The sequence below is a fragment of the Brienomyrus brachyistius genome, chromosome 3 (assembly GCF_023856365.1).
Source record: "Brienomyrus brachyistius isolate T26 chromosome 3, BBRACH_0.4, whole genome shotgun sequence".
In the NCBI taxonomy this organism is placed as follows: Eukaryota; Metazoa; Chordata; class Actinopteri; order Osteoglossiformes; family Mormyridae; genus Brienomyrus; species Brienomyrus brachyistius.
In genome coordinates, this window is record NC_064535.1 from 5316583 (window position 1) to 5334237 (window position 17655).

The 17655-nt window shown below is 46.8% G+C and overlaps 1 protein-coding gene across 1 annotated transcript; it reads left to right on the forward strand.

Annotated features, from left to right (window-relative positions):
* The first annotated feature begins 13222 nt into the window (after positions 1-13222).
* LOC125738645 (transmembrane protein 121) lies at positions 13223-14561 on the forward strand. The gene has a single exon (XM_049007829.1). The coding sequence runs from the start codon at positions 13223-13225 to the stop codon at positions 14171-14173; it is 951 nt and encodes a 316-aa protein (XP_048863786.1). The 3' UTR covers positions 14174-14561.
* The last annotated feature ends 3094 nt before the right edge of the window (positions 14562-17655 follow it).

A 17655-nucleotide genomic window follows, 5' to 3' on the forward strand; every position in this document is an offset into this window, starting at 1 on the left:
TCCAGTCATCCTCACGCGTCATTCATGTGACCAACGAGGGAATCATCCCGTCGTCATGGAACTGCAACCAAAAGAACCCAAACGAGGTGGAAGTGACAGAGTTGGACTTCAAGGCGGAGGTTTGTTTGCAGCTTTAAGGAAGACTGAGTATATAATGCTCAGATCAGATGGTGTTTTACTGTGCATAATAAAATGTTATTGCGCTCAGCACATCCCCTTACAGCACAGCCTCTCCCGTCTGGCAGCGGGCAGCGTTTAAACCTCCTGGAAGATTCTGGCGTCGCGGAATGCAGCCCGCGGAGGACTGATGGGACACGGGAAGCCAGCCAAGTACCCGGGTATCAGCAGGCGGGACGGGCGGCACCTCTGGCGGCTTCCCGGTTCACCCCGGACTGACGGATCATTTATGGTGTTGGCACTCGTACTGAGCGGAACCGGGGCAGCAAAAAGGTGATTAAATAATAGCAGAGGAGGAGACTCACTAACACCTTCAGCCTGAGACCGGCGAGTGTAAATGTTCGTACTTCTGTCCCACTGGGGGGGGGAGGCAAAAGGTGTTGGTGTGGCATTGGCTCCACCCATAATCCATGACACCACACTCCCCAGAGGCTCTGGCCCTGGTTCAGAGGGCATGCGATGCAGGATGGCAGAGCTACCTCCGAATTAAGCTATCCTCTCAGGGCTTCCCGACCTCATTTTCCTTATCTGCAGCCCACAGTCCACCCCCCCCCCCCAACCACCCAAAAAATGCATCCCTTTGCCGGGAGGCAGGATCAGATACACATGGCATGGAGTAACTGGCACTGGGGGGGCTGAGTGTGTGGAATGGGACAGAATTTTGGGATGGGGGGAGGGGGGGGTGATTTTGAGGCCATGCATGTCACAGGAGCAGCAGCTTTTGTCAATGACACCTTGGCAGTGATGCTAATCATGGGAAGAGCAAACCTATACAGTAGTGTGTCTGAGGGATCCTGGGGGCATCTTTCAGTTGGTGGGGGGGGGGCGGGGTCACCTCCCTCAGATAAATTATGACCTACGGTATAGACCATCTGTAGAAGCTCCGATCTTTGTGCAGAGGTGAGCAGGAATTATTCCTCATTATTGCTCTGGTTTTCGGCTCTGTGGGCCTGTCAGGAGCTCGCAATCGCGGCGTCGCTCGCAGAAGCTGACAAACCTGCTAACGAGCTACATGGACGGGGCATCGCACATGGCCCTTTCAGCTGGATAACTTTGGCAAGTTATGCCAAGGTCATCACTGCCCAGCACAAATAACACCGACTACGACCGATAATATGGTGAGGATTTTTATCCACACACTCCCTCCAACTTAACTACCCACCAATATTACAGTGAGTGCTCAACATTTAGTGACTGAGTTTAAGTTATTCACTGTCTCCCTCGAGGACCATTTATATTCCTAGAACTGCAGAATTGAACTGCAGAACGGCACTGCCGAATGGAACTGTATAATGGCACTGCAGAACGGCACTGCAGACTGGAACTGCAGGAAGAAACTGTAACCCGGAGCTGCTGAATGGAACTGAGGATCAGAACTTAAGAACAGAACTGAAGACTGGAACTGTGAAAATAATACTCCAAAAATAAGACAGACAGACAGACAGACAGACAGACAGATAGATAGATAGATAGATAGACAGATAGACAGATAGATAGATAGATAGATAGATAGATAGATAGATAGATAGATAGATAGATAGATAGCGGAGTTGCCGAACTTAACAGCAAAACCCCTGAATGTCCCACAACCAGCAGCGAGATATTCATCCTTATAATCCCTCTAGAGGTATGTTTTCCTTAAATAAAGCACGGTAAAAGGAGATGTAACATCTAGAATAGACTGGAAAATATGATTCACAGCGGCACTTCGTTCTGGGTTAATATTATGCAGAAAGCTTTCATTCGGCTGCAGCCCCCCACCGAAACGCAGACTGCAGGCGCACCGAGCTCTCGCGGAAATGCGGAAAGTGCGGTGCGCGTAAAGCCATTGCCGAGCGCGCTGATGATTAATGCGGTAACCGTGCGGCAGCTCCCACGGGGTCGCGGCTACACCGCGGTTACGCGTTACAGAGGAGCGTCTGATCGCAGCGCGGGGGGTCGCATCTAGATGGGGGTGAAAAGGCGCCGCGGGATTTTAGATTTTAGAATATGCTGATGGAAACAACGCACAAGCTTATATCGTTCGTTACGGAATTAGAAAACACGCTGGTATAAAGTAAGGCGGGACTTAATGGCTGAACATCTGCAGAGCCGTGTGCCGTTTTGAGTCCAGGGCACGGCAGCGGTACCTTCTGAAGGTTCGTGTAGCAGCTTGTGATTACAAGTAAGCCAAGCGCTCCACCATTGCAGGAAACTCAAAATGCACCAGTGACAGCCTTGATGAGAACTGGGAACGCCTGAGGTACATCCTCACTTGACGGTCACATGCAATGACAGATAATTAATTTCCAGTTTTGGTTATTAACACATTGGAATACATTTTTACTCCACGTCCTGCAAACTTCCAAACCTCCATTATCCCCCTGGCACAATTTAATTAAAAATTGCAAAGCCAGGGTCAAAAACAAACACAGAGGACCTCCATTTCCCCAAATGACTAAAGTACACATTTACAGTTATTTAAAATACTCCACTGAGTGCCAAAATGAAAGAGATGATGTTCTTCTGCAAAACAATCAATTACTCCACGAGAGAATAACAACTAAGCAGAAAATAACAAGATTTTTTTTATCACTATTGATCATTCGAAGGAAAAAAAAACCCACTGAAGTATTACATAAAAACTGGCCTCCATTTTCTGTCCTGCTGGAAATGCAGTGCAGCCCAGTGCATCGGATTCATAAGTGTAGCTTCATTAGAATTTCTGTAAGAGTGTGGGGTGGAAGCTGAGGTCAAAGGTCAACCTGCCATGAACGCGATCTGGGAATGACGCCACTGAAATTTGCATTGCACATGTCTTCCGAGCTGTACAGTGAATATATTTCAGGGAAATGGGACTCATTTGTATTGGTCCACACCCACTATCATTCCCCGTGTGTGTAAAAGATACGCTAACAAGGGTTGCGGGGTGGGCTAGTGGCTTGCTTGACATTTAATGACTTTCGTTCTGTGCTTGTTAAGAACGGTTGACATTTGTATTGTGACGTTTGTTTTGCTTGCTGTCTGGCCTGATGGCCAATGCATGATTCTGCTTTACATAAGGAAATACAACATTCTTCTTTCATAAGATTAATAGGAAGGAAATGACTGAGATCTTACAGCAACAATCCCCCGGGACGGGACGAGGGCGCTGTGGGATGTCTGTAAGCTCACAGTGCCCGAGGGTTGTCCAATAACAGGCTTCAGAGGCCCTAGTGCCAGTGGGAACATGGTCAGGTATGCAGTGTGCCCACCTTCTTGGTGTTTAATGGGGGGCTGGGGTCCCTGCAGAAAAAAAGGAAAAGGAAGCAGGGAACAGGTGAGTGTAACTTCACAAGCGAGGTTCGCTTTCCTCTGGGTACCCCGGTTCTGATACACAGGCCTAAGACACACAGTCATGCTAACTGGCATCTCTGGGTTTGCCATGAATTTGTTCATCTTTACGTGCCCACTGATGGACTGGCATCCTTACCAGGGTGCTACTGGAATACAGTCTAGGAACCCTGACCGGGATATCAGACCCCATTGTGGATCATCCTCAGATGGGAACCTTGCGGCTGCCCTGTTCAGTTCGAGCCGACGAGACTCTGTCCATAGCGAACAATTTGTAGCGAACTTGGCTACTGTGAGAAAACAGCGGAAGAGTCAGGACACTGAGTCTTGAGTCGGCGACTCTTAGACCTGAGGCCCCAAACTTTTGTCTTGTTGAATTTAGTTTTTTGCTTGAGACCACAGCATCATTCTTGATACAGGTCTGCCTTTTAATGCTCTTTAAATCCTCTTCCAAGACTCACTTCCTAAAGCTCTGAAATATTGCAAGTCTAAGGGGATTTCTTACTGTTCAAGATATTGAAAAGAGAAATACATGCATTTCTATACCGTAGCTCAGACTATTACAATAACTGTGCTCTGTACACTGCACATTCTCTGCTGTACAGCAAATTCCAAATGTTGCACCCACCAGCAGAAAGTGTATCACCGCCTGCTCTCTCATCTCCCCAATGGGCTCCTCTCAGGTTTGAATGGATTTCCGAATTGTTCTGCTTGCTTTAAGCTATTGAAAGGTCAAGTACCCGCTCCTGTAATTAAGCTAATTAACGTGAGCAATCCAGACTGCAGTCTGTCTGCAGGATGCATGCTACGTTGTGTCTTTCTGAATATCTAAAAAAAAAAAGGTGTACAATTTATGGACTGGCTTGAATTAAGACTGAAGACTTTGTAGGTTAGCTTACCTTAGCCTACACGAGGGGAATTTATTATAATAAACTCTGTCAGTGCTGCTGTCTTACCCATCATGCCTCTGTCGGTGTGATAGCTCTACTCATCCATGCCTGACCTCGGTCAGCACCTGGGGAGGCATGAACGCGAGATGCGCGGCCGCTTACACCGACTCGCTACCACGGATACCGCCATACTTCAGAATGATCTGCTGACACCCGGACCATCTGCGGTTTACTCCAAAGCTTCACTATAACAATATCTGCAACAATGTCCCTCGGACCCCTGCATCACTGTTCTCTATCTAACACAGTTTTCCAGCTGCTGTATGTCAGTAACTGTTATGGTGATCTGATAAAATTCTTTGGTGAAAAGGATGCGATATAAAAGTAAATTGAATTTTACTGAATTTAAGGCATCTCTGGACACATCACAGGGGCTTATATTTGAAAACCAACTCCAGAAGGTAATGCAGAACATTCACTTCATCTACATTATAAATATTGTAAGAATATTAATGTATATGAAGAGCCTTAAATGCTTCTTTTCATTATCTCCACTGGTTTCAGCTTATAGTCTTAATTATGCTGTGCTGCAAATTCCAAAATTTTAATCTTTTTTTTTTTTGCCTGGTTTATTCCTTCATTATAAGGAGAAACAATTTAGACAACGATTATCCTTCATGGTGTTAAAAAGGAGACACTCAGCATTTCGCCAGAAGGTATAAACAAACACTGGGAGCTATAGGAGATCCTGGAGGTCAAGCCGTCTTCGAGGAAGCCCGGGGTGGGAGGGGCCAGGGTGGGAGGGGCCAGGCAGGGGAGGGGAGGGGTAGGGGGGCGGGCTGCCTGGCACGGGGCTTCAGGCTCTGGGCCGCCAAGGCAGCGGAAAGCACAGAAAGTTTTAATGCCCCTATTCATTTTCTGGTGGGTAATTGATGGAGACTCGCGGCCACAGCTAATGTGATTTATGTATCCTATTTCCGCTGTTATGCTTCATGTACAAATTGTCTTTGGTGATATAAATTTGCCATCTTTTCCTGATTTGCTGACTTGAATCTCGTCCACGACACCATCGCAATTTATTTATGTTTTCGTCCCGTGACCATTTTCTTTTTTTTGCACCAGACATCGGCAAATCAGCCCAGGTAAAATGCTGAGAGACAGATTGCTTCATCTTCATTCATCCCCTTGCCTCCCTTTTCCGCCTGCCCCTCAGACGTGACCTCCCCACTAGAGAATGTCTGATTGGCTGACCATGATCCTGAGCTTTCAGCTAAATCAATCGCGGTGATCCTATTGGCCGTTACGCAGCAGCATATAACTGGCTGGCCAGGAGGGCTTCGTTCCCATGGCCAGCCAATCAGCCGTTGACTTCTGGATACTGTAGTCACACATATTTCCCTTCGTGGTTTTCCCATATTTCCAGTTCCACTGGAGCAACATTTTCACTGGATTCATTGAATGGGCAATCACTCATACATAAGAATCACTATAACAGTTTTATGAAATGATGAATACATATTTAACATCTAGTGGAAGTTAAATGTTATATCTGTCCATCCATCCATCCATCCATCCATCCATCTAAAGCTATTCAGGATCATGGTGGTGGGGGGAGATTCTGGAGCTTATCGCAGGCAATAAAAGCGAAACATATTCCGTTTGTATGTATTATTCCTCTTTCATTTCTGCCAGTCATTTTATTTTTTTTTAAACGTAGTTATTAGATTTTATTATTCTGTCAGTCTAATATAGATGCCAAATCTGTTCTGCTTTATTTGATTAGTATATCGTGGCTTTTATTTTCGGTGGCGGCGTTATTAGAGTTTGAGCTCATCATTATATTTCATTTCCTGCAGTAGCGTTTTTTCTTTGAAACGAGAACTTAAAGAACCCTAAATAAAACAGCCTCATTCAGGCTTGGTTTCACGCGCTTATTTAAAAGACTGTGATTGAGCACATCAGTCTATTACAATTCCTTTAGTTTTATAGAAAGAATATAATTTAAATATCATAGGGGTAACCTTTTCTAGGCTGTTTTTAACAAGGTGCCCACTGACCCTAAAAAGAAACCAGTCCTTTCTTCATGGTGGCTGGATTTAAAGGTCTTGGCCGGAACATTAATCTTTGGGCACTAATGATATTGTGAGAAAGATCAAGAAAGTGAATTCAGCAGGTTTGGTATTTCATAATGTCACAACAGAAGCTGAGGGCACAGTGGCCTGAGAAAGGAGCAGCGTTCCCCAGATTATGGAACTATTTCAGAACCTCACAGAAGTAGACAAATCACCCTTTAGGTCTTCACAACTACAGAAAGTAGTTTGATACACACTAAAAATATTAACACCAAATACTAGATTGACCTCAGATTGTGAAATATCTAGCCAGCAGTACAGGACAACCTGTTCCGAATAAGGTACATATGAGATGGCTCAGCCTCACCCTTAATGGTGTGTAATTCTGACCAGGCATACAGGACACATCGGTAAGTGGTCCTTCCCACAATGCATTGCAAGTGGCTCGTTGCATAAGAGAGCGATTACCTGGATCCCAAAGCCCAGCAGCAGAGTAACACACATATTAGCAGTGTAAATTTATAATTAGCTGCATTAGACTCTCTCACAGCGCCGCACAAAATATGCTTACGTTTTATCTTTCGTTAAAATTGCTTCATGGGCACTTAAGGTACATTTGATTAGATGGAACGACTGCTGAGTTGGAAATGGAAAGCATTCCTGCTCTTAGAATACAATGGTTCAATTAGAGTGTTTCTGTTCACCTCTGACCCCCCCCCCCCCCCCCAAAATTCTCCAAGTTCAGTGAACATTATGTCACACCAGGAGCCAGCGAACTCAAGGCTGCTAACCAATAGATCTGCTTAGCTTTCGCTTCCTCATTAATTGAAAATGAATTCTGAAAAGCTGCGGGGAAGAATTGTTAGGAAGAGTTTTTTTTAATTATTTGTTTTATATATTTTGATAATATTTTAATTATGTTCAGGCAACACAGGAGCATGAAGGAAAATGTAAACAAACCGTTCTGATGGGCAATTATGTTTTCGTTTTTGTATTAGTGTAAGAAAAATTACATGCAGTTTTACGTGCTTTGAGCAGCAACCGGACGACTGGATCTGTGCCTGTGGCATTAAGTGGTGCGAGAGGCCGAAGGCGTCGCGTGACGGGGATTTGGCAGCGACGGGCAGGTTTATCGCTAAGTTTCACCTTTCCAGGGATAGATGGTGTAAGGCTGGGCCGGGACCAACACAACACACACAGAAATGATAGGAGCTGAGCTGACAGAAAAGATCTAACACAGAGCTGAGGTTTAGGGGGTCAAACATGGAGATTATGGATCTGGAGATTGGAACCAACTTAGGGTTCGAGGTCAAACTAACCACAACATGCCGATATTTATATATATTTTCAAGGGAGACTTCCTTCCCCAGGTTCCTCGCTTGTTTTTACGACCGGACCAGGGCCGGTTTTGGTCTGGCACTCTGTTAAGCCACCTCTGGCTCTGTGTTTTTTTTTACAAACGTGAGTTTTTACGAGGTTACATTCCGTAATTGCTGCTCGAACAGCGTGGCTCCGCGGCCTCACAGCATGAGTGGTTCAGGATTCAAGCAGCCATAGCTGAGAAACACGGACACCCGCGGTCTGCCGCTACTTAAAGATTAACAAAAAAAAGCTAAGAACATTTACGCTGGCAAGTTACGGCCACCTTCTTGAGGACCCTCCCCTTCAGAAAGTCTGTGCTCCTTTTGTGTCAAAGCGCAGCTGGAATCATCCCTCCATACTAGCTAACCGTAACAACTGGCAAACTATTCAGATTCTCAGTCTCCCAACAACTGGATAAAAAGTCACAGTGATCCGGAACGTTTCCCATCCAGATGTTCTCTAGGCAGAACAACGACTAGAAGAAACCACAGCCCCACATACCAAGATTAGCAGGGAAAACCCTTTCTGTCAAAGACAGAGAAGCAGTGAAGCAGTGGCTGAGGTTAAAGGTTATGGCCGTAACTCCTCCCAGTCCCAACTTCCTCTTTCTCCTCCGCGCCAGACTGGCTTCCCAGCTGAGAGCTGCCATTTTCATCTGGCCCCATTTACCCTACAACATGTATCAGCACCGATCAATGTTTATTACAATGTGCTGTTGTTTTTTTATAGCTCAATGTCATAAATAGGCTGACAGTGCTGCACTCTCCCACCCCCAGTGTATTACCTGCCTTTGTTATTACCTCCTGTTATATCCAAATGCAGAGACACACATGAGCACAGCTGTGTGCCGGACAGCTAGCAGTTGCTCGCTTGGGATGGGGCTGTGGGGGGGACACTGTGCAGAGAGACCCAAAGTGGTACTGTTAATCCAATAGTAAAGTACCAGTACTTGTAATATTAGTGTAACACTGCTGTAACACCATTGTAATTTTGTAATAACAGTGCAACACTGCTTAACAGCCTTATAACATAACAGCAGTGTAACACAGTTGTAACACCATTGTAACACCACTGTAACTGTAATATCAGTGTAGCACTGCTTAACAGCCTTATAACATAACAGCAGTGTAACACTGCTTAATAGCCTTAAAACATAACAGCAGTGTAACACTGCTGTAACCCCATTGTAACTCTGTAATAACAGTGTAACACTGCTTAACAGCCTTATAACATAACAGCAGTGTAACACTTGTAACACCATTGTAACTCTGTCATATCAGTGTTGCACTGCTTAACAGCCTTATAACATAACAGCAGTGTAACACTGTTGTAACACCATTGTAACTCACTGTAACACCTGAATCTCTATTGCCCCATATTTGGTTGGTTCTGGTTTCCTGTTCTGGGTTTATCCCACCCTGGATTTTCTATACAGCTGTATCTCTTCTAGAATCTAGCCCACTTATTCAGAAAAATGAATTCTAAATTGCAGCTTTTTTGTTGTTAAACCAAATATCTGTCTCCGAATCAGACTCCTTGCATTCATGCCAAGTTTAATTTAGCCACATTTAGCAAGATGTCTGTGAAATTAGCCTTGGGCACGTGTACGTTTCATTGATTGGTGTACAGCCTTCTTCTCAGCAATACAGTGTGTGATCCAGCCTTGCACAGTTAATAATAAATTGCTGTGGATGTTTATGTGTCTGGATAGCTAATCTGGAAGAAAATTATTGACACAAAACAGCATTGCAAGGATATATACGAAACAAATATTTTGCCATGGAAACAGCAACGGTATTCCATACGTTAATATAGGCTAACCAGCGATACCTGTAGCACAGGCATCTTCTGCGGATTGGGAATGTCTGGCTTTCCAGGCCCTGATGCAAACTCAACCAGGGGCATAGATAGCAAGAGACAACCTGGAGATGTGGCTCTAACATGCAAGGCGGAAGCTTCCGGGAGGTAACTGGATATTGCGTGCGCTATTTATTCATAGCCTATTAAGACCGATGGCAAGAGCTCTCAGGAAATAGCCTGGGATGCAAAATAGCAAATGCTGTATTCACGACTGGGGCATCTTCACGTTTGATAGTAATACAGTAATGCATCAGCGATGCCTTCACATCACATTTAGGCAACAATCCTGAGTTGTCAGTAAGGATTTATCAGTACTAAACATGAAATATATATTCTGTGCAAACCTTTTTTAGCCAGGGTGAATACAAATATACATATTTGGTGGCATCAAGTTAGAACATTCAACAATATAAGTGTGGGTAAACCGGTCTACAGCTTGATCTACCGCATGCCCTGTGCTTCCCGGGATTAGCTGCTATGGAAGATCGACGCACAGATAGGTGGATATTACTCTAACGATGAATTATTAAATCACTATTACTTATTTATTATGAATTGACCCGTGATCTTATTTAGAAGCTGGTTCACCACCTCTTTCCCCCAACGGTACAGCCTTTTCAGGAAATCTGCTACATGCTCTGAGTGTCAGATGAATTCTGGGAAATACCAGAGCGTTTTACTCACATCGCTCACAAAGGGGTTGGGGTACTGTGCAGTTAACAGTGCTTTGCATAAGTATGTACCCACAAGACAGAGGTTTCTCACACTTTGGCACTTCGCCATTTCTGTGAGGAACTGGTCAACTCTCCTGGTGTCTCATACGCCAGTCAGATGCTAATAAAATGTATTCTGCTAAAGCACCTGGGCTGGGAAGGGCAGCTCGTACTTTGAAGGTCGCGTCCATTTTCAGTGTAAATCTTTCCATAAAGTTTCCACAGAGCTATGAGCTTAGCGTCGCTGTTGGGCGTATGAAACGAAAGATCGTCCAACAGTTACCGCTCTGCTTTACTGGCATTTAGGAATGAAATAAGTCAAATGAAGCAGCTGAATTGCGCAAACAATAATCTCCACCTGGCGAACGTCTCTTTACGTATTTAAATGAGCACACTGACAAACGTCTCCACGGTAACCGAATATGACATCGATAATCGTTTTCCGTGACGCCACTCTAGCGGAGCGATTTGTGAATCTGCAATAACAGAATCGGTTTAATCAGATGCTAACATGCTGCCACTCTGGCTACATCCTTTAATGCACCTACAGATTGGGACAAAAGTTTTACCCAAACAGGGAGGTGGACAGGTCTGCGGGAGAAAGGTGAAGGTAACTTAAAAAGGTTTATGTCTGCATTGGTCTGCAACAGTTTTGCAAAAATCTGTAGTGGAAAAACAAGAATACATCATGGCGTTTATCCTGTCAGAGTTATGCTTTCCGTGTGTGAAAGCGCCCCCTGAACAAGGCGTACAAACACCCAACAGTCCCTCTTTGTTTTTATTCTTTGAGGCCCACGGTTCGTCAACAGATGTGCATTAATTAGCTCCTTCTCTCCCAGCTACGGCCAGGGAGGACGGAGAAATTTCCCAGCACCCTTTGCTCCTTCCGCGGCACCCCCAGACTCAGCGCCCACTCCCTGCTCACCCTGCCCTCCGCTCTGCTCCTCCTTTCTCCCTCTCCCTCTCTCCCTCTCCCTCTCTCTCTCTCTCTCTCTCTCTATCCTGATTCACAGCGCTGTCACAGAATCGATATGCTGGCTCCGGGAGCAGCGGAGAGCCTGGACTTTGTCTCCATCCGCAGAACAGTGCACGCACCCGTCTGGCGACTGACTGCCGGACCCGCTCCAGAACCTCCTACCTTTATGCTCTGAAGCCCGTGCGACCTGCAGACAGCACCCGAGACTAACATCCACCTCCCAGGAAAAAAAGGAGGGGATGGGAATCGCTTGCAGAGCCACCAGACGGAGGGAGTAACCAGATCGTCGGCGAGAACATGGAAAGTTGTCAGGTGCTTTAGGAACAGGCTGAGGGGGGAACTCCTACAACCCCCCCCACCAGTAACCCACCTCTGTCAGGCCAGGAAGCCCACTCTCCACAGCAGACCCTCCCCCCCTCCCCCCGGGGGATGTCAACTCAAGCAGCATTTACGCAAGAAGGAGAGTAAGAGAAAAGAAGCCACAAAAAGCAACGGCAGCAAGTAAGCGTTGGGCACCTCTCTGGGTCCAGGGGGTGCTGGAAGAGGGACGGCAGAGCTGAGGATCTGAACACGCCGATCCCCTACTCAGCTGGGGCAAGAGAGAGGGGGAGAGAGCGAGAAAGAGAGAGAGAGAGAGAGAGCGAGACAGGGAGAGTTAGAAGCTACTGAAGTGACGATTACAGCGAGGGGGGCTGTCCCTCAGCAGAAGTCGACCACCAGGACGCTGTGGAGACCCTCACTCAGCTCTGATGGGAGTCGGGGGCGGACATAAACCTTTACCCCTGTGCTAACAAGACCCCCCCGCTGTCCCCATCCCATATCATACCCCCCTCCCCCGGTCTTCATACGGATAATGCCGAGGAGGGTGTTTTAAGAGATGGGGCATCTTTCCCAAAGGATAAAAAAAGGGATTTGACTGGATTCTACTTCTAATAACTTTCTCTCTCGGTGTTGTAGTCCCTTTGGGCTTATTTTTCCTCTTTGTTCAAGTACAAAGAAAAGTGGAGGATTTTCTGTGTGTTTTTTTCTCTCTCTCTACCTAATGAATTAATATTCCGGACAGCATTCCTGATCACTGCAACAGTTTTCCCGCGCTGTGTGGACCGGGAGAGAGCTATCGCGTGTGACGCTTCAAGGCTTTCATGTGGCGTAACTAAAATTCACCATCTCCAGTGGATCTGACACCTGTACGGATCGGGGTATCCTGCGGAATTCGCCTTCAGCCGATTTAATGGATTATAACCAGGTTTCACCGATCCAGATTGTTGCTGTGGGAAACGCCGCTCACTGCCGATCAAAATGATAAATTACAAGGAGAGAAAAAAAGTAAGTATGCCACTAACTTTGCTCTCTGTTTATCCCTGGTTCCACGGCGCCCCCTGTAATAGGTAGAAAGAACTGGACGTTGTCGTTTTGCAGTTGCAATGTAAAATATCAACACTACTGCCTGTGACTGGATATTGACATCGAAAGAGTCAACGAGACGAAAGAGGGCCATTCGAGTTTGCGGATACGCGGTCATTGGTTTCAGTGCCTGGGTGCAGTCTGTCGCTGCGAGTCGTTATGACAGTCGGCCGATCGTCTCCGCGGCGACGCTGCTAATTCCGGAGTGCTCGCTGCTCGCTGGATGGTAAGATCTCCCGGCTGGTGCTTCTCTGTCTCTTTTGGCAGAGCTGAATGAATCCAGCCATGGGAAAGATGGCCACCTGATTGCCCCCCCCAGTACTTTAAATAAGCCCTTCCCCTACACGATTGAGAGGCAACTCTTGCCACCTCCCTCTCTTTTTATCTTTTTTTTGGCTGAGACTCAAACCCCCAACCCCCCCCCACCCGCCCACCTCGTTCCCCCTGGGGGCCATAATGGTGCCCCCCCCACCAACCAACAAGCCTCACGTGTGTCTGTCCACCATCCTGATCATGAGCAGCATGGCGCTGATGGACGCCTACCTGGTGGAGCAGAACCACGGCCCCCGGAAAATCGGCGTGTGCATCATGGTCATGGTGGGTGATGTCTGCTTCCTCATCGTACTACGCTACGTGGCGGTGTGGGTGGGCGCCGAGGTGCGCTCTGCCAAGCGTGGCTATGCCATGATCCTCTGGTTCCTCTACATCTTCGTCCTGGAGATTAAGGTCTACTTCATCTACCAGAACTACAAGGCCGACCGCAAGAGCCTGGACACCATCGCCCGCAAGGCCCTCACACTCCTGCTGTCTGTCTCGGTGCCAGTTCTCTACATCATCCTGGTAGCCATCGACCACATGGAGTACGTCCGTGCCTTCAAGAAGAAGGAAGAGATCCGTAACCGGCTCTTCTGGGTTGTGGTCGATCTCCTGGACATCCTGGACATCCAGGCCAACCTGTGGGAGCCCCAGAAGAAAGGGCTCCCCCTATGGGCAGAGGGGCTCATGTTCTTCTACTGTTACATCTTGCTGCTGATCCTGCCCTGCGTGTCCCTGAGTGAGATTAGCATGCAGGGCATCAATATCGTTCCCCACAAGATGATGCTGTACCCCATCCTCAGCCTGGTCACCATCAACATCATCACCCTCTTCATCCGGGGCAGCAACCTCGTCTTCTATAAGGACGCCCGAGTGTCCGGCATCCTCATTGGCAAAAATGTGCTGGCCATAATTCTGAAGACCTGCAGCTTCGCGCAATACCGTAAGCAACTGCAAAATGCCCCGCCCACCTTCGGGGTCGAGCTCCAGAAGAACTCAGTGTCCCACGCCCGGCCAAAGCCCACTCAGCCCCAAGTGGCTGCGCAGGACCAGACGCCACTACCTGAGGTTACTTCCTGTGAACACACATGACCCTAAATGCACTAGAGTGGGCAGCTGTAGGACGCCCAATGGAGCAAACCAAGAGCCCAGTACAGAGCCCAGTACAGAGCCCAGAAAGGCAGCATCATTCCAGAGGGTTGGCTGGAAAACTCTGATTTTCCAATACTGTGAAAAAAAGAAATATCCAAAACAGGTATATTGCGTCTATTTTTTATCCATGAGTGGTGAGTAATGTGAAGAATTTAAACCCCCCCCCCCCCCACAAAAAAAAAAAAAAAAAAAATCGATTGCATTGTGGTGGTGTAATTTTCTTTCACTCAAATTCTCTATTTTATGTGACTGTACGATATTGTTACGGCAATTCGAGGCGTAAAAAAATAGAATCAGCATTGTGTGAATAAAAAGACAAACAGCTGAACGAAAGGCCTTTTTATAAATGAACCGTGTTTGTATGTCATTCTTTGATAAAGTGTTGTGTACATATCAGCGAGTCGTCTTAATGTGTCTCTGTTCTGTGCGACATGGCTGTCCACTGTAGTGCCTGATTGGGGAGGCACTTGCTCACACTAATTTCATTATTTAACAACCTGTCAATACTCTGTGTTCAAATTAGAGTCTGACCACAGGTTTCTTATTAACCCGTCTCACAAAGGAGAATAGTCAACGATTTCCCCCCCACCTGCCCCGATTTAATTTGCAGTTAGACTTCCTTTAATTGAAAATGCCGCCTTCTAGGTAGTCTGAGTCAACAAAAAGTACATCACTTACCTCATTCAGGTTTCTCTTTCAGCCTACAGCCTAATGACGTGACAGGCAACAGTGGAACCGCTTGGTTGTTTGTTGGCATACATAGTTTACCGCCCTCATAGCAACATGGATCCTGTTACCCTCGTACCCTGATGGCGAACCCCCATTGCTAACTGAAGTCACACCTTGATGCTAACTGACTATATGCCCCGATGCTAATTGACAGCAAGTCCCCGATACTAACTGATAGCGAGCTCGCGATGCTAACTGACAGCGAGCCCCGACGCTAACTGACGACATGACCCCGATGCTAACTGATTGTGAACCCCCAATACTAACTGATAGCAAGCTCGCGATGCTAACTGACAGCGAGCCCCGACGCTAACTGACGACATGACCCCGATGCTAACTGATAGCGAGCCCCGACGCTAACTGACAACATGCCCCCGATGCTAACTGACAGCGAGCCCCGACGCTAACTGACGACATGACCCCGATGCTAACTGACAACATGCCCCCGATGCTAACTGACAACATGCCCCCGATGCTAACTGACAACATGCCCCCGATGCTAACTGACGGCACGACCCCGATGCTAACTGACAACATGCCCCTGATGCTAACTGACGACATGACCCCGATGCTAACTGACAACATGCCCCCGATGCTAACTGACGGCACGACCCCGATGCTAACTGACAACATGCCCCCGATGCTAACTGACGGCACGACCCCGATGCTAACTGACGACATGCCCCCGATGCTAACTGACGGCACGACCCCGATGCTAACTGACGACATGCCCCCGATGCTAACTGACGGCATGACCCCGATGCTAACTGACGACATGCCCCAGATGCTAACTGAGGGCACGACCCCGATGCTAATTGCTAATGCATGGCACACACCACTGATGCTAACTGATACCGCAGCTCTGATTCTAACTGACAGCACGTACCCCTGATGTTAACTGATGGCATGTCCTCACCACTAACTGACGGTACGCCCCTGATGCTAACAGCTTGCCCCCGATACCAACCGATGGAGTGCCCCCATTGCTCGGTACACCCCCCCGATGCTAATTGATAGCATGCCTCCCTGATGCTAACTCGCGGCACACTCCTGATGCCAAATCAAACCACTGCAAGGTAACAGGTCATATTGACCAACATTTAGGAGTGCAGTGCCTCATCTACTAATCACAAAATAAACCACAAATCACGGTGGAACCTTCCAGTACAGGTCATACTCTTGACATTAAGGGCATCACACACACAGTCTAACTGCCCCGAGATGGCTTCCGGTGCACAGTAAGTCATTTGCTGCGTGTCTGATTGAATGCAAAATTTGATCGCAAAAAAAAGCCTGCAGGTAAATCTGATTAAACACGATTCTCAAAAGGAAACAGGCAAGGAAAGAAGAGCGGAACTAAAGGAACTGAGTAGTGGGGGAAAAGTGCCTTTTCTTTTTGATGATGAAATAACGTAGATAGAAGAGAAGCCCTGAAGTCAGTTTCGGCTTTAATTCGCCAAACATGCAGCACTAAGCAGGCAAAAGGAGGACTGCAATAGTGGCGAAAAACACAGGATACTGTACACAGGAAACCGACACCTTCTTTATACTGCATGGCCATGAATTTCCTGCATCACGTGCGTTATAAACCGGGTGTTTTGTGTTTCATTCAGCCATACACAGGGTCTGATTGATTTCTACCCATGTAGAGCCATGGTCTATTAAAATGTAAATGACTGTTTTCAAAACTCGGGCCACCCAGTTTAATTACAATCTATAGATTGCTTAAGCTGCCATTTTGCCATTTTCAATTCAAGCTCATTTCTTATAATCTAAAACACACCGGTCTTAAGGCTCCATGTTTTTCGTTTATATTGCAAGGGCTTTCGGCCTTCTAACGAGCACGGTTTAAAAACAGAGGATTATTCATATTTCAGAGATTTTTCCCCATTGCGAGATGAAAAGCATTATGTTTCCATTGAAATGGCAATGAGGCTCCGTGTGCTTGAATAGCAGAGAGGTGACTTACGCAGTGACATCACCTATATTTCTGAAATCCCACCATTCCAATAAAAACAAAGACTGACGTTCGACAGAGAACTTTTTATCCAAGGGAAAATGTCGTACAAAGAAATGGGCTATTTTCCTGTAAGACTCCTGAAGACAAAAATGTCACAGACGCAATCGGAATACATTTAACCCCGCCTCTTACAACCTGTCTACAACAGAAAAGAAATAATTGAACCATTATTCCCAGCAAACTACTAACCAGAATTAACCTTTGCCTTATTCAGGGTGGATAGGAACTTCACTTTGCTATTTGGCAATAAAATAAAAAAAACCAGCTTAGAAAAATAAGAATGTACAATTTTTGTACAGTGCGCGGCATGGAAGACTCCTCAAGCTTTTTGTGGTGCCCGTTTTAGAAGAACTTTGGACCAAAACTGGTATTCTGAAAGCAAAAATGAGCAAATCTCCTTCAGACCCGTCCCATCACTGCCGTAGGACCGCTACTCTCCCCTGATACAGAACACAGAATCTGTCAGCAGAATCGTCCCGTCAGAATGTGTGGTCACCGTGGGTCATTTACGTACCGGCCCACCCCCCTAAGCCTTTCCCAAACTGCCTCCGTTTCGTAATTGAGATCAATGATGCAATCAGTGGTCTCTTGTTGGTAGACTTTCCCCTGCCGCTCCACAAAGAAAAAAAGAAAAACACCCTGCCCCAACCCCCCCCCCCCCCCCCGCCACCGC

What these genes read in the sequence shown, in the direction of transcription:
- LOC125738645 (XM_049007829.1), top strand. Translation starts at nt 13,223, where the DNA reads ATGGTGCCCCCCCCACCAACCAACAAGCCTCACGTGTGTCTGTCCACC.